General features: G+C 40.3%; 1 protein-coding gene across 8 annotated transcripts in view; it reads left to right on the top strand.

Annotated features, from left to right (window-relative positions):
• The window catches only part of Znf644 (zinc finger protein 644), a 60,755-nt gene that overhangs the window by 24,452 nt on the left and 14,767 nt on the right, over window positions 1-21,536 (top strand). For 5 of the 8 annotated variants that reach the window (XM_040733626.1, XM_040733628.1, XM_040733630.1 and 2 more), the window contains 2 exons: window positions 17,111-20,115; window positions 20,271-20,876. In XM_040733626.1, coding sequence (XP_040589560.1) covers window positions 17,111-20,115; window positions 20,271-20,876 — 3,611 coding nt within the window. Of the gene's footprint in view, window positions 1-56; window positions 213-17,110; window positions 20,116-20,270; window positions 20,877-21,536 lie in introns of all 8 variants that reach the window. The other 3 variants (XM_040733631.1, XM_021231394.2, XM_040733632.1) reach the window with 3 other exon arrangements.

Below are 21,536 nucleotides of genomic sequence, written 5' to 3'. Positions count from 1 at the left end.
TTGTCTTTAGTCCATCCTTGGTAAGTAAGCCCCAGTTAAATGCTTTCTTTTATCAGAGTTGCCATGGTTGTGGTGTCTCTTCACAGCAGTAGAACAGTGACCAAGACACATGGCAAGAGAAAAGATGCAAAATATTGACACCCTATAGACCATCCTCTGCAGCTTCAAAGGTTTTTATAGTTTGGATTCTCTGATTTAAAATTAAGACTATGGTAAGCTTAGATTTGCTAATTTTTAAAAGATTTTATTTTATGTGTATGGGTATTTTTCCTATACGTGTGTGTGTGTGTGTGTTTGTGTGTCTGCACACCATGTGTATCCCTGGTGCCCACAGAAGAGGGCATGGGATCCCTTAAGGGGAGCAAGAGTTCTGGATGGTTGTGAGCCACCATGTGGGTGCTAAAAAACAAATCTTTGTCCTCTGCAAGAACATCCAGGACTCTTAACTGCTGTGTTGTATCTTCAGCCCTTAGATTTTTTTTAACTGCTGTATTGTATCTTCAGCCCTTAGATTTTTTTAAAATTTTATATTTTTGAGACCATCTCACTAAGTAACCCTGGATGGCTTGAAACTGGGTACATAGATCAGATAGATAGGCTCTTAACTCACAAACCCTCCTGATACCCAGGCCTATGTCATTTAACATTTATTTTTCAGTACCAGGCATTGTTTTAGTCTTTGTTTTGTAGCTAATGGATGGAGATTGTTATACCACTTTCATAGCAGTAAAATAGATGTGAAATAAAGTTTTTAAAATGGAGAGACAGACGCAGATGGATCTGTGAGTTACAGGACAGCCAGGGCTACATGGTGCTCTGTGTCAACAGAAAGCAAAACAACACAGAAACGTCACACCAATGCAGTCATCCTCATCCCTCTCAAAGGCTTCTGCACGCCCCGGGTTACTTAGAAAGCACAGATCCGTTATTGTTTTCCACACTGTTTAAATAAAATCATTAAATATTTGCCTGTTTATAACTGATTTATTTCACTTTGTACTTAAGGATTATCATATTGTGATGTTTAACAAACTTTTTGAAGGCTGTTGTGTGTATGTGCACGTCTTCCTCAGCCTGTAACTTGTGAGTGATGTTCCAGTGAATGTGGGTTTAAAATTTCTCTTGAGACCCAGCTTTCTAGTCTTTGGGAATATCATTCTAGATATTTTTGGGCTATGTGTTTAATCTGGTTTCAGTACTCTGAAGACCCACCATATTGTTCTGTAACGGCTGCACCATGTGGTGTTGCCTCTCACACTACTCAGATGCCGTGGGTGATCTTCCCATTTTCACATTTGGAGTCACAGTCTTCATTGAGCCAGGCTTGAAGTTCACCTTAACTTGTGGTCAACCCTGCTTCTCAAAGCCTGGTTTTATCCTGCTTGGTTTATGCAATATTCATAATTCAACCAGGGCTTTGATCCAGCACCTGATCTGTGTCCTCAGCCCCATTTTTAGTTTTTTGTATATTTGACCGTGTTCATTTTAATGTTGTTTCAGTTGTTTGGTGTCCACTGAGATTTTTTTATATATATCTTAGGATGGATTTTTTTTCTCTTCTGACCAAAAAAAAAAAAAGGTCATTGGGATTCTGATGGGGGAATTGCATTAACTCTGTAGATTTTTTTTTATAATGTTGACTTCTGTGATGGTTATTATTGTTGTCACCTTGACTACGTCTAGAATTAACTAAATCCCAAGCAGGTAGGTAAATCTGTGAGGGATTTTTCTTAACCAGATAATTTGAAGTGGGAAAACCCACCTTTAGTGTGGACCACACCCTCTCCTGGCAGCCTGTGTGAACCTCTTGCTCTCTGGCAAGTCCATTTATTCACTGACATTGCAGTCTACTTCTTTGGGATTCCAACCTCATGGATTGAACAATGGCTCTTAGACTTTCCATTGGTAGACAGCCATTATTAGATTAGTTGGACCACATGCAGCCTGTAAGCCATTGTAATAAAATCTCACATACATATTAATTTATCAGTTCTGTTCCTCTAGAGAACCCTGACTAATACAGCTTCTTAATAATATGTCTTATAACTTCTGTTATCATTTATTTGTCTTTAATTTCTTTTAGTACTCTTTTGCAGTTTCTAGTCTGCAAGCTAGTTAAGTTTATTCCCTGAGTGTTTTGTCTCTGGGATACTACAGGAAGTAGAACTGTTTTGTTAATTTCCTTTTTGGTTTGCTCATGGTTAGTTTCTAATAGAAACAGCTTGTTGTTGTGTATTGATTTGTGTGTGTGTGTGTAGTAGAGTTTTGCTAAATTCTTTTATTTTAACAAGTTGTAGGTATGTATGTTTTCGGGTTTTCTGCATGGAAGATTATATCATGAATAAACATAAGTTTACTTCAGACTTGGCTTTTCCTTTCAGTGTCCCTGTCCCATCTGCTCTCCTGGTCTACTCTTTGCTCTCTAGCTAAAATCCAAGCGGCAAATGGCATGTTTGCTCTGTTCCTGGTCTTTGTGGAAAATCTTAGTCATTGTTGAGTATGAAGTTAGCTATGATGTTTTCATAAATTACTTTCATTTCTGGTGGTTGAGTGTGTTTCTCACGAACGGGCGGTGGTGGCTCATGCCTTTAATCCCAGCACTGGAGAGGCAGAGGCAGGCAGATCTCTGTGAGTTTGAGGCCAGCCTGGTCTACAGAGCGAGTTCCAGGACAGCCTCCAAAACAATAAGGAGAAAACCTGTCTCAAAAAACAAAACAAAACAAAAAAAATGTTGAATATTGCCATATACTCTTTGTAAGTTGGTGTGATGCGTTACATTAATTGTTGTGTTAAACCACTCTTGAATTTCAACAGTTAATTTCAGTTGGTCAAGATACATAATAATTTTAATCTGCCGCTAAATCCCTTTGCTGGTAACTTGTTTCAGGTCTAGTCTCCTAGGGAAGTGAAGGCTCACAGACGGCCTTAGAATGAAGCCAGGCCAGGTGTGCTGTCTGTCTTTACTGTTAAGGGAAATACATTTGACAGCACTTGAGACAGAGGCAGGAGGATCTCTGTGAGTTCTAGGCCAGCCTGGTCTACAGAGAGTTCCAGGACAGCAAGGGCTACACAGAGAAACCCTGTTTCAAAAAAAAAAGAGCATTCTCTGATAAATACTTACATATAGACCATTACTGGTTGTGCTTCACGTGTATCCCAGCTACACGATACTAGATTTCAGATGTCATAGGAGTTACACACAAACACTTGTGCATACGCACACCATTTTGAGAGTGATTTAGATTGAAATTTTTTCAGAGAAGGACTAAGTATCAGGACCTTTTAAAAAGGTCTTCAAGTACAAACATCCTTGCCTGAGATGCTGACCTCGATGATCCTGGCTGTGTATTTATAAAAATAGAAAGAGTTGGGCATGGTGTATATACCTATAATCTCAGCACTTGGGAGCTTGAGGCCAGTGTGGGCTACCTGAGACCTTAATGTGGAGAATAATGTTTGTGCTTTTTTTTAAAATCAGATATTTAAAAGTTAAGCTAGTCTTACAAATAAGGAAGTTGACATGGATCTATTTCATTGCTGTTTGGGTTTGTAGGAATGCATGAAGATAGTAGAGGTGACTTCAGTCTGGTGTTTTCAGAGTAGAAATCACTAATATATTGGGCCTGACATGATGGCGTTCCTTGTCTTTAATCCCAGCACCGAGGAGGTAGAGTCAGGGGATCTATGAGTTCAAGGCAGCCCGGCTCTGGGACAGCCAGGGCTACACTGAGAAACCCTGCCTCAGGGGAAAAAAGAAAGGGAAGGAAGGAAGGAAGGAAGAGAAATCACTAGTGTATTTACATTACAGCTGAACATACATACATACAAACTTTGATTGAAGATATATTTAAGTTTGCTTGTTTATAAGACATGATGGCCTCAGCAATAGAAATCTGTGTTCTCACATTTCTGGAGACAGGCAATCTGAGATCAAGATATTTGTATGTATACTTCCTCCTGAGTTCTGTTGCCTCAACTGAAGATAGTCACTGTCTAACTCTGCCTTTGGACTTTTCCTGTGTTTGATCCTTATATGTGTGATAGTCTGCTCTTAAAAAGATGTATCAGGCTGGGTTAGAGCCCGCCCTTCAATTTATTTTAGCTTCAGTTGTTCACAGCGTTTCCTAGATACTGTCTCATTGAGGTATTAGAGATCATTGTTTCAACATGTAAATTTGGGGCGGGCACAGGTAAGAATGAGTATGTACAGGATACTCTGCTGTATAACTGAATGATTGTGGTGCTGACCTAACTGTTTGGGAATGCTTATCAGTCAAAGATTGATTTAAAAAAAGCATTTATTTTTGTATGAATATGTGTTTAACTATACCTTTAGAATGTAATGACAAACGTAATGCAGTGACCAGATTTGTAACTTTTGGTTTACTATGTTCAATAAAACATGTACCTACTTGTCAGTATCTGGGAGGTATACTTATAGAGTTTAGAAGAATCATCCATTTGAGGCAGAGCTGTAGTACAACCTTACTTTATACTGTCCATGATAATGCTTTGGAGGATTCACTGTGGGGATTGGACTCAGGGCCTTGAGTATGGTAAGCATGGCCTTGACCTAGCATACACTTAGCTCCACGGTGCATCCTGAGTTTCTTTCTTATGATACTGACACACAGAAAAGATAAAACTTACACTATTCTTCAGAAGTAGAATTTGAACTAGAGGCAGTCATAAGGCTATTGATGGGTTATTTTATAAGACAACTGATAGAATATGATTACTATAAAGATTTAAATAATTTTTCAAGAAGTATAGTAATGGTTAATAATAGAACCACTGTCTAAAGTTTACTTGTTTCTCATAAGTTATATTAAAATGAGAGACTCATCCCCCAAATGGAAATATATTAGAGAATATTCTTATCTAAAGAGAAATTAGACAGTTAATATATTTTTAATTTGGGAGCTTAAAGTAAATTACTTTTTCCCCCTCATCACAATCTTTTGTCTTTATTTTATACTGTTGTATTTACATTACACAGCCTTCAAAGTTTATAGTGCATATCAGGTTCATTTTATACATATTTATATGAATTTAGTAAGTCATATATTTGTAAGCTAGAGGCCGATTATGACACGAGTAAAGCCCTGACTTTGTACATTGTATGGATGTATGCATACAATTGAGCTTGAGCTTGGGCACACTTAGCTAGAGGCTTCTTAGAAACATTCAACATATCTGACATTAATAAACAACTTTAATTCCTGACAGATTATAGGCCCTTACTGTTTATTTGTCCTTAGCTTACTTTATTTTGTATGTTCATTTATGCTGTTTAACACAGCAGACTGGCGTGTGTCCTTTGGAGAGATTTTTCTCAGATTTCATAGGTAAGTTAGAGAGTACTCGGTAGCCATCATCAGTTAGACCTTTGAAGGACAGCAGTAAGAGACACTGCTGTGCATGAGCATGTTACAGAGGAGCTCAACAGTAGATTTAAGAAGGTGTTTGTGGTAGCCAGCCTTGAGCTGATCTAAGGGACATTATGAGTTAAAGATAACTAGATTTGTGTAAGAGCCAAAGAGAGTAGAGGACACCAGAGCAAGTAAACTGTGTGCAGGAGAAACGTTGGGAATGTGAGGGGACCAGTGACTTGGATCACGGAGCACTGTTGGAGCCTAACTGAGCGATGAAAGGGACCCACACAGCTAATTCAGTTGAGATGATGCCTAGAGAGAGGATGAAAAATGAGAAAGGAGAGAACAGTTGGAAGAGAGCTGCCTTGGTGGTTCACGTCTGCCATCTCAGCACTCTGTATGAGATCTTGTCTCTCAAAGAATCAAAGCAAAGGACTAGCGGGTTCCATTCAAATCTGAGTGGCTGTCCAGATTTCTTTCTTTTCCATTAAAGGTACATATACTAGGTAGGTATATTTGCCTAGAATTGATTGATGGAGTGATTGATTGATTGATTGATTGATTGAGAATCAGTAAGGTTGATTCTCTTCCCCCATTCTGATAAAATTTTGTTGTCTAACTTTCAATTACTTAAGGTATTTTAGGAAAAAATAATTGTTGCCACTTGGTGGCACTACATGGCTTAAAATGAATTAGATTGTTATGTTAACTGTACACTGTTATCCATGATTACATTCAGGGGAGAAACTAAAGATAAGAAGCTTGATGCTGTTTTTGGTTCTTGTTTATAAACAAGATAATTATTCTAGAATAGGGTTTTACTAAAATTCCATAAAATAGAAAATCTGACCCAAGACTTAATTAGTTTAGTGGGTAGGGAAGTTATGCAATTTTTTTCTTTTTTGTAAGAAACCTCCATTAGTGTAGATACTATTTGTCATTCAGCCTTAAATCCTCTCCTTACTCTAAATGTGGAAAAGTAATTTTTGTATTAGAAAATGCTTTCAAGTCTTTTATTAGCATTTTTCAAAGTGAGCATTTTATTTTTTCTTACAAAGCTAAGAAGCACTTATTTTTAGGTGATCAATGTAAACATATTTGGAAAACAGAGAATTAACTATTCTTAAGTCTTCCTACAGCATATTGAAGGCTCTAGCAATGGTCTCTGAAATCTTGTATGTATTTAGACAAGGTGTGGTTGGAATGTGAGACATGGATTGTGTTTCCAGAGATGCTTGCACTTCCAACAGCTGCCGTGAAGCGTCTGTAATGTACTGTTTTCTAGGCTGCACAACCAGCATGTATACATAGGGGACCAAGTATGATGGAAGGGAACTCCACAGCCTGCAGCACCCGCATTTCTCTTCAGAGTGCCTCCCTGACTTCAAAGAATGTACCTCTTTAGACCTGTCTTAACAGCTTTCCTGTGCGTAGTATTTTACCTCTGGATTCCTTTAATCAACAGTAAGTGTGAGAGGTCTGAATTGTGTCAGGTGCAGTCGTGGTTAACTTGTAGTTCTTATTAGAATGGTTTGTCTTTTACAGCAGGACTTTGGGGCTAAGTAATACTGTTGTGAACATGCTCCACACGTAGTGTTCATGTTGGTGTGTATAGGCTGGAATTAGAAGCTGACACCAGAATTGTTTCCAAGTGTGTGCGTGCTCGCACCAGCTGTCTATAGTGGTTCCCATTTCCTCACAGCGCGGTGCATTCTGGTTCTCCTGGGGAGCCTGAGTGTGTCACTGGCCCAGTTAGCTAGCCTCTTTATGAAACCTTCTTTTTGTGTGCATTTAAATAAGTGTGTGTGGATGCGCGTGCGTGCGTGTGTGCACTGCACAAATACCCAGGGAAGCCAGAAGAGGTGAAATGCCAAGCCCCTGCAGCACATGGAGCAGTCATCGAGGATGCTGTCAACAGTCAGTTGAGAAATGTCCTAGCAGATTTGTTATTTGGCTGGAACTGATTTTTACACACTATGTATGTAAATTTGAAACACACACATTTTATATGTGTGGAAAGACTGCCACTGATAATGTGTTACTTTGTCGTAAATAAGGTAATCATGCATACACACGTGGACCTGTTTCTCTTTCTTCTTTTCCTGGTGCCACAGCACTGTAATTCCTGTGACTCATCACTTGTGTCTTTATAGACAGGAAGTGTAACCCTCTTTGTTCTGTGTCCTTCCATAAATGTTTGCTACATTGTCAGTTTTATAGAACTTGAAATGTGTTCATTGCTGTGAGGTAGAGTCAGTATCTTCATAAGTATTAAGTCATAAGTCTCAGATGGCTTGTTCTTAGAACCTTCAACCTTGGATTTGCTTATTAGTGTTTCTCCATCTTGGTGCAGTTGCCATTTTAGGCCAGGTATCATAAGGAATCTGTGCCTGGAAAAATACTTAGTGGCATAGCTGCCCCTACCATGCTCATCACGTGTGACAGCCAGGATGTCCCCAGGCAGTTGAAATCATGGCTGTTGTATTTGGATGTGAACAGAAGCTATATAAATACTTCTTTCTTTAAAGATAGTATTTCAAAACATGCTAGCATAAATGGTGCAGTTTTAACTGAAGACCTATATATCCTTATACCTGTCCCCCCTCTTTTTTGGGGGGGGGAATCACGAGTCATACAGCCTTTGGAAAATTCCCCTGTACACTTAGGAGAGAATGAGTGGGAAAGGCAAGGAAGGTGTTAGTATGAAAATTGCTTTAATTTCGAGGACTCTGCAGAGCTCGGGGATCCCCAGTGCTCCTTAGAGCACACTTTTGAAACTTAGCTTGAGGGTTACAACTGCATTCTTGTCTGTAAGGTTTTAATTTAATTATTTGAATCTTCTTAGAGAATGCAAGAGATCTAAGGTAGTTTAAATCCCATGTGTCCCCTCTCCCTCTGCTCAGTTTATCTGTTACAGTCCTGTTTTAACTCAATATATTAGTCACCAATGAAACATGACTATTTGTGTCTTTTTCTCTTTAGTAACCCGTTGTTGTAGTCAGTTTTGTGCTGATGTAACAGAATATCGAAGGTTGGTTCATTTATAATGAATAGTGATCTGTTTTGCAACAGAGATTAGGAATGCCAAAACTCAGGTTGCTTCCTTCTGTTGGGCCTTTCTTAGAGTGTAATTCGGTATCACACCAGCCTGACCGTCCTCAGACTTCTCTGCCCCCAAGGTAACTTGGAGATGGTGCCGCTCATCCAGTCGTCCTCTTCACACCTGCCTTCCACTGCTGCTGTCTGAGGGATCAAGTTTCTGACTCCTGCGCTGAGGGCAAACACACTCAAGCCACCCTTATATTTAGCAATTTCAAATTACTTTCTAAATTTTTGTCCTGTATCTTCAATTCTCTGTGTAGTCATTTCCTATTTTGAAGAACACCCTTTAGTGTAGAACTGAGAAATAATTACATTTTCTTTTCTGGCTATATTTCTTTTCTCCTTTACCCCAACTCCACGTTTCTTTATCTTTTCTCTGTGCTGGCGATTGCACCCCCGGGTCTCCTGAACACCAGGCCACTGAGCTCTACCCTCAGTCAGTTCTGGCATTTATTTTAACTAGGATATTAGTCCTTTGTCCGGCCGGCATCTGTTTCTGTTGAGAGAGGGGGTTGGGAGGAGTCAGACAGACAGGCAGACATTATTTGACATTACAGAGAACCCAGTTTGGCTGGGTGGTTTTGGAGAGATCTAGGAAGTAAAAGTTTCTTCCGCATTGGCTATTGACAGAATGCATCACATTTTATGACTGCTCCTTTCTTTAAAAATTGAAATGAAAAGCCGGGCATTGGTGGCGCACGCTTTTAATCCCAGCACTCGGGAGGCAGAGGCAGACGGATCTCTGTGAGTTCGAGACCAGCCTGGACTACCAAGTGAGTTTCAGGCCAGCCTCCAAAGCCACAGAGAAACCCTGTCTCGAAAAACCAAAAAAAAAAAAAAAAAAAAAAAAAAATGAAATGAAATGAAATTTACATAATGTATAATTAACCATTTTAGTGTATGGTTCTTTGATGTGCGGTTTACTCACATTGTTGGGAAATTATCAGCTTGTGTGTAATTGTTTGATCACCCTGCAAAACGTACACCTATTATATGAACATTTGTTACTCTTGCCTTCCGCCATTACTTGACTTGTCTACTTCTGTCTCTGGGTAAACTTAACCCATTCTGAATGTTTTATAAAGTCAGAGTCACTGTCCTGTTGTGATTGGTTACTTTGGCATGTTGATCCATTGCAGCTTGCGTTTGTCTCTCTGAGGTCGAATAGCGTCCGTTGTGTGACTGTGGCACATCATCGACTCATCCCTTGCAGGCCAGTTGGGTTGTTTAAATGTTTCAATGTCAGTTTCTCTGTGAGCCAGGTACAGGCCTGCAGTACTCGGCTACTTTGGAAGCTAAAGCAGGAGGATTGTGTCTTTTGTTGTTGTTGGAAGCTAAAGCAGGAGGATTGTGTCTTTTGTTGTTGTTGGAAGCTAAAGCAGGAGGATTGTGTCTTTTTTGTTTGTTTGTTTTTGTTTTTGTTTTTTTTTTCAAGGCAGGGTTTCTCTGTGGCTTTGGAGGCTGTCCTGGAACTTGCTCTGTAGGCCAGACTGGTCTCGAACTCACAGAGATCTGCCTGCCTCTGCCTCCCCAGTGCTGGGATTAAAGGCGTGCCTGGACTGCCAGTTGAGCTGAGGGCCACCCTGGGTAACTTTGTGTAAAGACGAGAGACTGGGGCAGTGTGCGGTTCAGCGGTGTAGCATTTGCCTAATATGTTATGCTCCAGGTGCAGGCACCATATCTCCTCTGAATATAAGTTTTCATTTTTACTGAGTGTATTATTTAGGTGTTGAATATGGTTCCATTTAGGCCTTTCAGAGTTGCCAGACTTGCAGATGGGCACGTTGCTTTCTTATCATCAGTGTTCGAGAGTCTCTGATGCCACCTTTGACCTGTTAAAGCTAAGGATCTTGTTTGTTTGAGGCTTTGATTTTATTTCCTTAGTAACCATAAAGGGAAACATTTTTCATTGCGTTGGTAGCTATTTGTAGATCTTTTTAAAGGGACAATTTAACCAAGTCTGTTAGTTGTGTTTCTTGGTGACCTATTCATATATCTTGAATATTTAGCATTTATCTAATACATTTGAATAATGCCCCTTGATACACAGGCATTCATTTGTCCATCCATCCATCCATCCATCCATCCATCCATCCATCCATCCATCCATCCATCCATCCAATCATCCAATCTTTCATTTTTCTTTTTTCTTTTTTTTGGTTTTTCGAGACAGGGTTTCTCTGTGGCTTTGGAGACTGTCCTGGAACTAGCTCTTGTAGACCAGGCTGGCCTCGAACTCACAGAGATCCGCCTGCCTCTGCCTCCCAAGTGCTGGGATTAAAGGCGTGCGCCACCAACGCCCGGCCCAATCTTTCATTTTTCAAGACAGGGTTTCCTTTCTGTAGGCCTCCCTGGTTATTTTGGAACTTGCTCTGTAGACCAGGCTGACCTCAGACTCTCAGGAATCTGCCTGCTTCTGCCTCCCAAGTGCTGGGGTTAAAGGTGGGTGCAACCATGCCCTGCATAGGTCTTTGTTTTGATAAAGTCCATGTTGTTTCTCCCCATGCCCCCACCAAGTGTTTTTGATGACAAAGTTAAGAACCCATTTAATACCATCTTCTGGGAGCTTTACAAATTGGTCTTATTTTTCCTTGTTTTTTTTTTTGTTTGTTTGTTTGTTTGTTCTTGTTTTTAGAGACAGGATCTCACCATATATCCCATTGGCCTGAAACTCACTATGTAGATTAGGTTGGTCTTGGACTCACAGAGATCCACCTGCCTCTACCTTCTGAGTGCCAGATAGTCTGGCGATTGAGTGATTTCTGGACTCTGGAATGTATTCCATGAGTCAGGTTTGTGCTGCCCATATTTCCAAGAGTGTGAGGCCATTCCTTTACAATGATGGGCCTACCAGGGGCCACCTGCTTAAAGGAAACTGACCTCCTCCTCCTCCTCACAGAAGCCATCGTCGGTCAACACCGTCAGCTTAGATGCTGACTAGCTTATCGTGGACAGGTCCTTTGTAGGCAGCTGCTGAGAGGTCATGAGTGCGGCACTCTCTCCCTGACTCCTGGCAGGATGGGGTGGTGGTGATGACACAGGTGGTCTGTCTGTGGCCAAGTATTCACAGACAGTTGAGTTTCTCTGTTACGCCATCCACTCAGAGAGCTGCTGCAATGCATGGTTATAGAGATATGTTTTAGAGGACAGTTCGATACTATGTCTGTTTAGCAAAATAATAAAAGTAGATTCACTCCTGGGACCTATGAGCACCCTAACTTGTTCTTGGTCAGATTTGCTTACCCAGATAAGCATTTCCTCAAATATTAACATGTAGCGCTGATGAATTTCTCATTTCTGAGTTTTAATTCTAAGACCAGGACATAGTAGGGTTAGAAGATGTCAAAGGTAGAGAGGAGAGCTGGTGAGATGGCTCGTTTGCTATCAGCTAAGAGAGCTGAGGTCCATCCCCCAGGCCCACACGGAGGGGAGAGAAATGGCCTGTGAGTCACCTGGAGACCTGCACATGTGTGCTGTGCGAGGTGCAGCGCATGGACAGACACGCACTGATCGGTTACCTCTCTGCATTGCTTGCTCTGTTTCAGGCCTGTGCCCACACACCTCACCATTTGCAGTGCGCTCTCTCTCTCTCTCTCTCTCTCTCTCTCTCTCTCTCTCTCTCTCTCTCTCTCTCTCTCTCTCTCTCTCTCTCTCTCTCTGTGTCTGTCTGTCTCTCTCTCTCTCTCTCTCTCTCTGTCATTTGGTAAGGGGCAGCTGTGTAGTTCTGTGGGCTAGTCACTCATTGCCCAGGGTCATTGTGTCAACAAGTTATTAAAAGATCATTCCCAGTAATGGTGAACTTAGGGAGTGTTTAGAGTCCAGTAGTTAAATTTCAATCCTAGTTTCAAATAGTGTTGTAGGTTGGTGATGTAATTAAATTAACATGTATCATGCATGTAAAAAAGGACCTTGGAAGCTGTCTTCCTTGACCTTCAACCTCAGGCTCTGTTCTTCAGGGTTCCTGACAAGTAGTTCCCTGTGGGGCCATCTTAGTTGGCCTCTGTGTGAGACAACCATCTTCTGTGTCAAGAAGTTCCTGTTGCTGGCTTTTTCCATCCATATAGTTTGAACATGCTATGTGTTCTGCTCTCTCTGACAAGCTTTCAGTAGATTGTAGATTATAAACCAGAGACTACGGTGGAACATACTTGACATGGTTGTTTGTGTTAGCTTCTGTTTTTGTATAAGTGTCATTTATTTTTTGATAGTATTTCCATTCAGTGTAGCACCCACCCATGTTAATGTACTACCTGGATGATGTGTAATATACTTTGTAAAATATGTGTGTAACATATGTGTTATACTTTTCTTCTAGTAGGCTCTGGGTGAGAATTGATTGGGTTTGTATGTTGTTGCATTTTGTAGAGCACTTACAGACTTAAATACTATAGTGATGTAAATGTAGTTAATTGGGATTTATTTTGCAGTTGAGATGACAGTTTGTGAATGGTTTTCTCTTGTTGACCCAGGCTCATATATTACTAGTTGAAGTTGTCATGTATTCTAAGGCTAATGTAAATGAATATAGGGTTTTTGAAAACCTGGCTAGAACTCAGCTAGTGGGCAACATTATAATTTATTTATAGCCATGTAATGTAATCACTAATGAAGTAACTTAGAATGAGGACAAAATTACACTACATTTTATGTGAAATAATACTGTATGACAAAGGTTGGCATTATGTAATAAGTACCCACAAAATGTTAACCTACTTGCAATAAATACAATTAATAATGTACATAAAAGAATGAAATTAAGCTAATTTTTATCAAAAAAGAATTATTCATGAACAGAAAGTGGACAGCATAGATTTGATGACAGGAAGGTTGTATCTAATCTGAATTACTGAGTGACCTAGGAAGCTTGCTCGGAGGGGTTACAGAATAATTATGTTAATATGCAATTATCACCTCATTTCTTCTGTAGTAACCTCAAGATGTAGTGTACTGAGGGTGTTATAGCAAGTGCTGATAGTTTGCAAAAATAGTGATGTTTGAGATTTCTGAGACAGTAAGACTAGCTGGAGGCGCATCAGTGATGACCTGTCATCGTGAAGACAGATCTGACCCCTGTACTTGGAACGCTCACAGGATAACTCCAGGCAGTTACAGCTGGAGAGCTCATTATGCTTCATGGAGATTTTAAACCCCATTTGCAGCTTTTAAAAAAGTTTATGAATTGTTTAAATTCAGTTAAGAGGAAGATCCTGTGATTACAGAAGGATTCTAGTAGTGCTATCAAAACGTTATCTTAAAGAATCCTAAGGAGTACTTTGAATTCATCAAATTCAAGTTCTCTTAAATAATGAAATCTTTTAAACATGATACCATTATAATATGCTTTAAACATTAGCTTCCTTTATTTCTATTTTTAACGATTCATTTGTTTTTATTTTATGTGTGTTGATTTTTGCTTGCATGTTTTTCTGTGTGAAGATGTCAGATCCCCTGGAACTGGAGTGACTCCAGTGAGCTACCATGTGGATGCTGGGACTTGAACCCAGGTCCTCTGGAAGAACAGTCCATGCTCTTATCCACTGAGCCATCTCTATCACTGATTCGTTTCCTTAAATGTAATAAACAATGCTTATCTCCAAATATGTTTCTTTGTTACAGTAACAAACTGGTACTGTATGTATTTGTCCATAAAAGGGCAGTGAACAACTGTTTGGAAAGTTAGTTTATAGGTCAAATGCTTTGTTACCTGACTGAACACAGTCCTCTCTGAATCCAAGGAAAGAGATGTCAAAGCTTCAGTGCAATAGAATATAATGATGTGTTGTTTTTCATGGTGTCCTGAAAATTGTGTAAAATACTTTTTTATAAAATAAAATTGTATAAAATATAAAAGCATTTTATAGTCAGAATATATTATGAAGATTAAACCCAGAAAAATGTTAGTTGATCTTAAATACAACTGTTTGTGGCTAGCTAAGCCACATTTCATTATGTAGATGTCATGAACCAAGAACTTGATTTTATGTTCTAGCAGTATAATTCAGATTTTCTTGTTTTAGTAGATATGTTGTGGATCAGTTATGTTGTGCACATATATTCTTCATATGTATCTTCCAAATGTGAAGTTAGAAGATCTTCTTAAGCAATCCTGGTAACAAGGACGCAGCCTCCAAAACGACACGATATTCTCATAGTGTGTCACCTGCTGTTCAGGGGTTACCAGTGAAGGTGCTTTAAATGGGGAGCGTCTGTTCCATCCTTGAACCTCTAACACCAGAACAGATGGGTGGAACACAGAACATGGAAGGCTTTACCTCTGAGGTGGTAACAGTGAAGCCACTCATTAACACTGAATTTACCACTTCGTTAGCGACGTGGCTTCCTGTTGAGAAAAGCTAATACAGGCTTCAAATCGACTGAGCATATATTTGTCTACTTGTGTGATTATAATATATAGAAACAGAAAGTGTCTTTCAGGCTAGTTAAACTGCTATTCACCACAGATTTATGAGGCTGTTGTTAATACTGGGCATTTCACTTTTTCCTGGACCCAGTCAGCCCCTCTTTTCTTCTGACATTTGTGCTCTCTCCGCACACATGTTTATGGCTGCCCACTCTTAACTTCTGTGTGTGTGGTGTAGACCCCTGCTGGGTGCTGCATTAACACCGTTTTGGGGTGATGTCATTGAATACGATCTTATTGGAAGTCTATTTTTATTACGGTGGAAGTTTGCCAGTTTCAAAGCAGAATTCTGAAATGTGTGAGAGAAGGAATAATGACTGTTGGTATAAATAATGCCAAAGAAAGATCTTTTATATTTGTTAGTAATCTTTGATGCATTTATTAAGCACTTCGTTGAAAGAATAATGTGTTTTGTAAGCTATGAAATGAGGCAGTTATTACAAATCTTTTATTCTTGTGCTAGAGTTAATGTTTTATAAAGCATAAAATACTCCAACTGCAAGTTACTTAAAATATCCTAATTTCTGAGTTGAATTTTAGAGCCCTGCTATATTGTTCACTGTCGAGTTTTAAAATATTGCAGAGGTAATGGGAAGGATTTGTTCCTGTCTGCAAATCAGAAACCAAGTCTGTCTCTTTGCTGTGTCGCGACTGTGCAGCTGTGCCTGGCATGCGGCAAGTGCTTAGCTCGTGTGGGGGCCTGAGTGAGCTCGCTTCCTTCCGCCTGCTGCGGTCACAACAGGCTCTTCTGTAGTTGCCCACTCGAGTCCAGAACCATGGTAGGACTTGTATTTGAATTGTATGTCTAGGTTTCGTAGAAAAACAGCCATTTTTCTTTCGGTTTTGATTTTGCAATAAAATTTTTACTTATTCAACACTTAGTCCTTTATTCAACAAACACTGCCTAGCGTCTTTGCCATGTGGTTCTATGAAACATGATGGTGACCAGGTTGTGTCCCTGCCTTTAAGAGTTAAGGACAAGCAGTTCCGACACAGTGTGTCTGCTTCTCAGAGCCCTGTGGAAGAGTGCCCTGTGAGGTGGGGGCAATCACAGCCATGTTAACTGCCTCACAGCCACGCTCCTTTCTCTGAAAAGTCTGTTCTGCCTCTTACATGATTCAATATATGATCAAAGCACTTTGCCATGTTAACCTACATTACATATGAAATAAACTAAGTATTTATGACATGATATCTCATTGTAAAAAAGTTTTAAGCCTTTGCACTTCTGTCAGATTATAAATGGTATAATTGCTTTTAGGGAATGCCTAGAATTTGAGATCTCACTGTATAAAATTTCATCATAAAGCTTGATTAATTTTAACATTAGTAACTTAGAATTAGTGATAAGTTGAGTAAAGAATGACTAGAACCATATGAATAAGCAGTTCTATAGTTGGTAGAATTTTGATAGAATACTGTCTTGAGAGCAAAACAGTTTTAATTTTTTTTTTTTTTGGTTTTTCGAGACAGGGTTTCTCTGTATTGTTTTGGAGACTGTCCTGGAACTCACTCTGTAGACCAGGCTGGCCTCGAACTCACAGAGATCCGCCTGCCTCTGCCTCCCGAGTGCTGGGATTAAAGGCGTGCGCCACCAACGCCCGGCTTCAGTTTTAAATATTTTAGAAGCAAAAATTACTATTTTATACATAGGTAAGCCATTTATGTTGAATGCAAATAATATATTTGATGCAAATAAAGTTATTTCCTATGTAATATTTGTTACTTTCCTCCAGGAATGAACTTTCAGGTGACAAACAGTTCTTTATAATAGTTGATAATTCCAGTTGTATTGTATAAAGTAAGTCTGTTCAAGCCAGAGAATTCTTTTTATTATAACTTTATGCATGATGTTTTAAACTTTCAGTGTGCAATGTATTCATTTATGGTTTGTGTGCTGCCTTTCCCTAGGAAGTGTGTGTGTGTGTGTGTGTGTGTGTGTGTGTGTGTGTGTGTGTGTGTGTGTGTGTGTGTGTGTGTGTGTGTGTGTGTGTGTGTGTGTGGCATACAGAGTTTCCAGAAAACTCAGACAGCAGTTTTGCTTTCATTTTTTAATGTGGTTCAGTTTTGTTTGAAATGTTTTCTGACTCCTAGAAAATTATTAGTGTCTTCAATATAAAGATAAGTCAATGAAAATGAGTACTTCCAACTCTCCATACATCCCAGTAGCATGCATTCATGCAAATCTAAGTTTTTGTTTTCCGTTTTCTAGACTCTGGAATGTGTTAGATGATCTTGCCAACAACATGGGTGATTTGAAGACAGACACCGATGCCTCTGGTGCTACAGAAGAGATCCAAGATGACAGAAGTTTTATCTTGGAAAAAGACGATGGAGTTCATGAACCAAAAGACTGTCAGACACCATTTCAGAAAAACAGTTCATTGACTCTGTCTGAAGAATTGTCAGAGGGTAAATCAGAAAAAGCCTTAAGTGGAGGCCAGTCTGCTTTGTTTGTACCTGCCGGCACGCCTGCTGTTCCTAGTGAAAACTTTACGTTGCCTGCAGGAGCTGTTGTTAATGGGCCAGTTTCACGCGCCTTAACAAAGACTTCGAATATGAATGAAGGTAGTGTTTCATTAACCACTGGACAGCCTGTGGCTCAGCCAGCAACAGAATCGTGTTCAACTTTGAAGGCAGCAGCTGATGTTCAGCTGTCTGCACCACAAAAAGCAAGCCAACACCAAGTTCTGTTTTTGTTATCAGATGTAGCACATACTAAGAATACAGCCCATTCCATTAAAAAACTACCTACCTCTGCTTTAGTTGGTTGTGATGTTCCGAATTCAGTAGGGAGTAGTGTGAAGTCAGAGAGCACTTTACTAAACCAAGTAGAGGTGGGCGAGGGTAGTGAGGGTGTATTGGCGAAAGATAACTGTGCCGCCAGTACGTTAGCAGGCGTCTCCTCAGGTACCGATGAATTTAGGTCAGAAAATGATACAAACTGGGATCCTCAAAAAGAGTTCATTCAGTTTCTTATGACTAACGAAGAAACAGTGGATAAACCTGTTCATTCTAAAGTAGTGGGTCTAGAAAAAAAGAGAAAGCGAAAAATGGATGTAAGCAAAATAACGCGTTACACAGAGGATTGTTTTAGTGATTCTAATCGTGTACCCAATAAATCAAAAGTGCTAGAAGTTGACTTTCTAGGGCAGAACGAGGAGGTGCAGACAGTAGACACACAGAAGTACACATTATCAGAGCTGAAACCCGAGTCTACTGATGGAGACGTGGGGTCTGTGGACACTTCTCAGCATCTAGTGTGTAACGCAGATAAATGTGGAGACGACAATTCACCTGTTCATACGCGCACTTTTATTTCAAATACCTTAAAAAAGAAATGTGAAGAGAGTGATTCTGAGTCACCCGCTACTTTCAGTACTGAAGAGCCATCCTTCTACCCCTGTACGAAGTGCAATGTGAATTTTAGGGAGAAAAAACACCTCCACAGACACATGATGTATCATTTAGATGGGAACAGTCACTTTCGTCACCTTAACGTCCCAAGACCGTATGCTTGCAGAGAGTGTGGACGGACGTTTCGAGATCGCAACTCACTGCTGAAACACATGATCATCCACCAGGAAAGAAGGCAGAAACTGATGGAAGAGATCCGCGAGTTGAAAGAGCTCCAGGATGAAGGAAGGAGTGCGCGGTTGCAGTGCCCTCAGTGTGTTTTTGGTACCAACTGCCCTAAGACATTTGTCCAACACGCTAAAACCCATGAGAAAGACAAAAGGTACTATTGCTGTGAAGAGTGTAACTTCATGGCAGTGACAGAAAATGAGTTGGAATGCCACCGAGGCATTGCCCATGGAGCAGCCGTGAAATGTCCTGTCGTCAGTTCAGATGCAGCTCAGAGGAAAACACAAAAAAAGACTTTGACGAAAGACTCTGTTACAGGGTCATCCAAAAAATCAGCTACGTACTTATGTAAAATGTGTCCCTTTACTACTTCAGCCAGAAGTGTTTTGAAAAAGCACATGGAGTATTTACATTCCCCATCATGTGTTGATTCGTTTGGTAACCCTCTTGGACTTGACAAAAGAAAAGGTGACATCCTGGAGGAATCTGTAGATACAGTTAAACAACAGTCAGCCACATTTCCAAAGAACTCTGCTTTAAAACAGGATGTTAAACGAACATTTGTACCAAGCTCACAATCAAGTCATTTTTCAAAGTTTCATAAGAGGCCACATAGAATACAAAAAGCCCGGAAAAGTATTGCCCAGTCTGGTGTAAATGCGTGCAATCAAAACAGCTCTCCTCAAAAAAACATTACGGTTAAAAGCAGCACTGACCAAAAGCCAAAGTATTTCCATCAAGCAGCAAAAGAAAAATCTAATGCCAAGGCAAATAGCAGTTATTTATATAGACACAAGTATGAAAACTACAGGATGATCAAAAAATCAGGTGAATCACACCCACTTCCTTTCAAAAAAGAAGTTAATTCATTAAACTCTTTACATCTGTTTTCATCATCAAATAATTCTCATAATAATCTTATTTCAGACCTTCATAATCCAGACACCAAAAGGCCAGATCACAAGCGTGTAGCTGTAAAAAGAGTAGTTAAGGCTTCCAAGAAGGAAAGTTCTGGTGGAGAAGACTTGGATGGCTATCCTGATTTTCTGCATAAAATGACTGTTGTTGTTTTGCAGAAGCTTAACTCTTCTGAAAAGAAAGATAGTTATGAGACAGAAGATGACAACTCCTGGGATAACGATGAGTTAGGTGACTACACTACACAGACCATGGACGAAGAAGCCTACAGTGGCCTTAGTCAAGACCATGTAAACTTACTGCCCCTATTTAAAAGCAAGATGGAAAGCCAGGGTCCTGGAGACAGTGCTGCCCTTAGTTACAATCAGAATGATGGCTTCTACTTTGAGTATTACGAAGATGGTGGCACTAACAGTTTTTTACAGGAGATACATGATCCTCAGAATTTGGAAAATGCAGAAACGCCTCTGTCAAAGCACAGCTCTGTTTTTCACTGGACTGACCTGTCCCTTGAGAAGAAGTCATGTCCTTACTGCCCAGCAACGTTTGAAACAGGTGTTGGGCTGTCAAATCACGTCCGAGGACATCTTCATAGAGCAGGATTAAGCTATGAAGCCCGTCACGTTGTGTCACCAGAACAAATAGCCACAAGCGACAAAATGCAGCATTTCAAAAGAGCTGGCACAGGGACGCCTGTGAAACGAGTTAGAAAAGGTAAGTCTCGTGGAGGTAGTTGGGGCCTAATAAGTCTGCTCAGATTCAGAGGAGTTGAAAATTGTGTTTGAATTTGGTCCTTCATGTTTCAGAGTTAACTCATTGATGGGGATTTGTGAAACAGTCTGACACCACTCTTAACAATCTTTTTTTAGCTGTGGAGAAGGCCGAGACTACTTCTGAGCATGCTTGTCAGCTCTGTGGTGGTTGGTTTGACACAAAGATTGGGTTATCAAATCATGTCAGAGGCCATCTGAAAAGACTTGGGAAAACCAAGTGGGATGCTCACAAGTCTCCGATCTGTGTTCTCAATGAGATGATGCAGAACGAAGAGAAGTATGAAAAGATTTTAAAGGCACTCAACAGTCGTCGCATTATTCCCAGACCATTTGTAGCTCAGAAACTCGCACCAGGTGATGACTTCCTGTCTCAGAATGTTTTACCTCTTGATGAATACCATAATGGTCTAAAGACAGAGGCCCTGTCAGTGTCTGCATCAGAGGAAGAAGGCCTGAGTTTCCTGAATGAATGTGACGAAACAAAACCTGAACTGCCCAGTGGAAAAAAGAGCCAGTCTCTTACACTGATAGAACTTCTTAAAAACAAAAGGATGGGGGAAGAAAGGAATTCTGCTCTTTCTCCTCAGAAGATCCATAACCAGACAGCAAGAAAGAGATTTGTTCAGAAATGTGTTCTTCCATTAAACGAAGACAGTCCGTTGATTTATCAACCACAAAAAATGGACTTGACTATGCACTCAGGTAAGAGGACACTTGTGACTTACTTAAACACAGCTGAGTCGTACTTTGTGAGGTGGGTTCTGTGCAGGGGCCTTGTGAGCCTTTTTCTGTTTGAGCTGCTGCATTTGCGGCGGGTGCCCAGCAGCACAGAGTCGCCTCATTTTTTGGTCTGAATGTAAGTTGAGAACCAAAGCAAAATGCACAGGTGCGGCGCATGCATGCACGCACACGTGTGTGCTAAATGACCTGTGGAAACCGGCTGCTATAGTATGGGAGGCTGATGTTTGACAGCACCATCGAGAGGGAAGACCTGTGGCAGCCCCTGCCAGCGCTGCAGTGATGTGTACAGAACAGTTTCTGGGGGTCTGTTGCCTAGGGAAGACAGTACAGAACAGCTCCTTTAGACCAAAGGGGCAGTACATACCTGTTGTGTGAGGTCATTAACCCAGACAAGCCTCTGCTCTCTGAAGCCCATATTATGGAATGGTGTGACTGTTAGAAGACTAATGAATATGAACACGTTTGCTTGGCCTTTGGATTTTACAATTGTGTTGTACTGCAGCATAGTGGGTGCTTCCCTTAGTGCTGGTAGACCAAGTTTCTTTCCGTTGAAGGAATATTTTGGTTAAATTTTTGGTTAAAAAACATGAAAAAGATTATGGTAGTGCTACTTTGGAAAAG

The sequence above is a fragment of the Mesocricetus auratus genome, unplaced genomic scaffold (assembly GCF_017639785.1).
Source record: "Mesocricetus auratus isolate SY011 unplaced genomic scaffold, BCM_Maur_2.0 Super-Scaffold_100031, whole genome shotgun sequence".
Lineage (NCBI taxonomy): Eukaryota > Metazoa > Chordata > Mammalia > Rodentia > Cricetidae > Mesocricetus > Mesocricetus auratus.
This window is presented reverse-complemented; position numbering and strand designations above follow the sequence as displayed.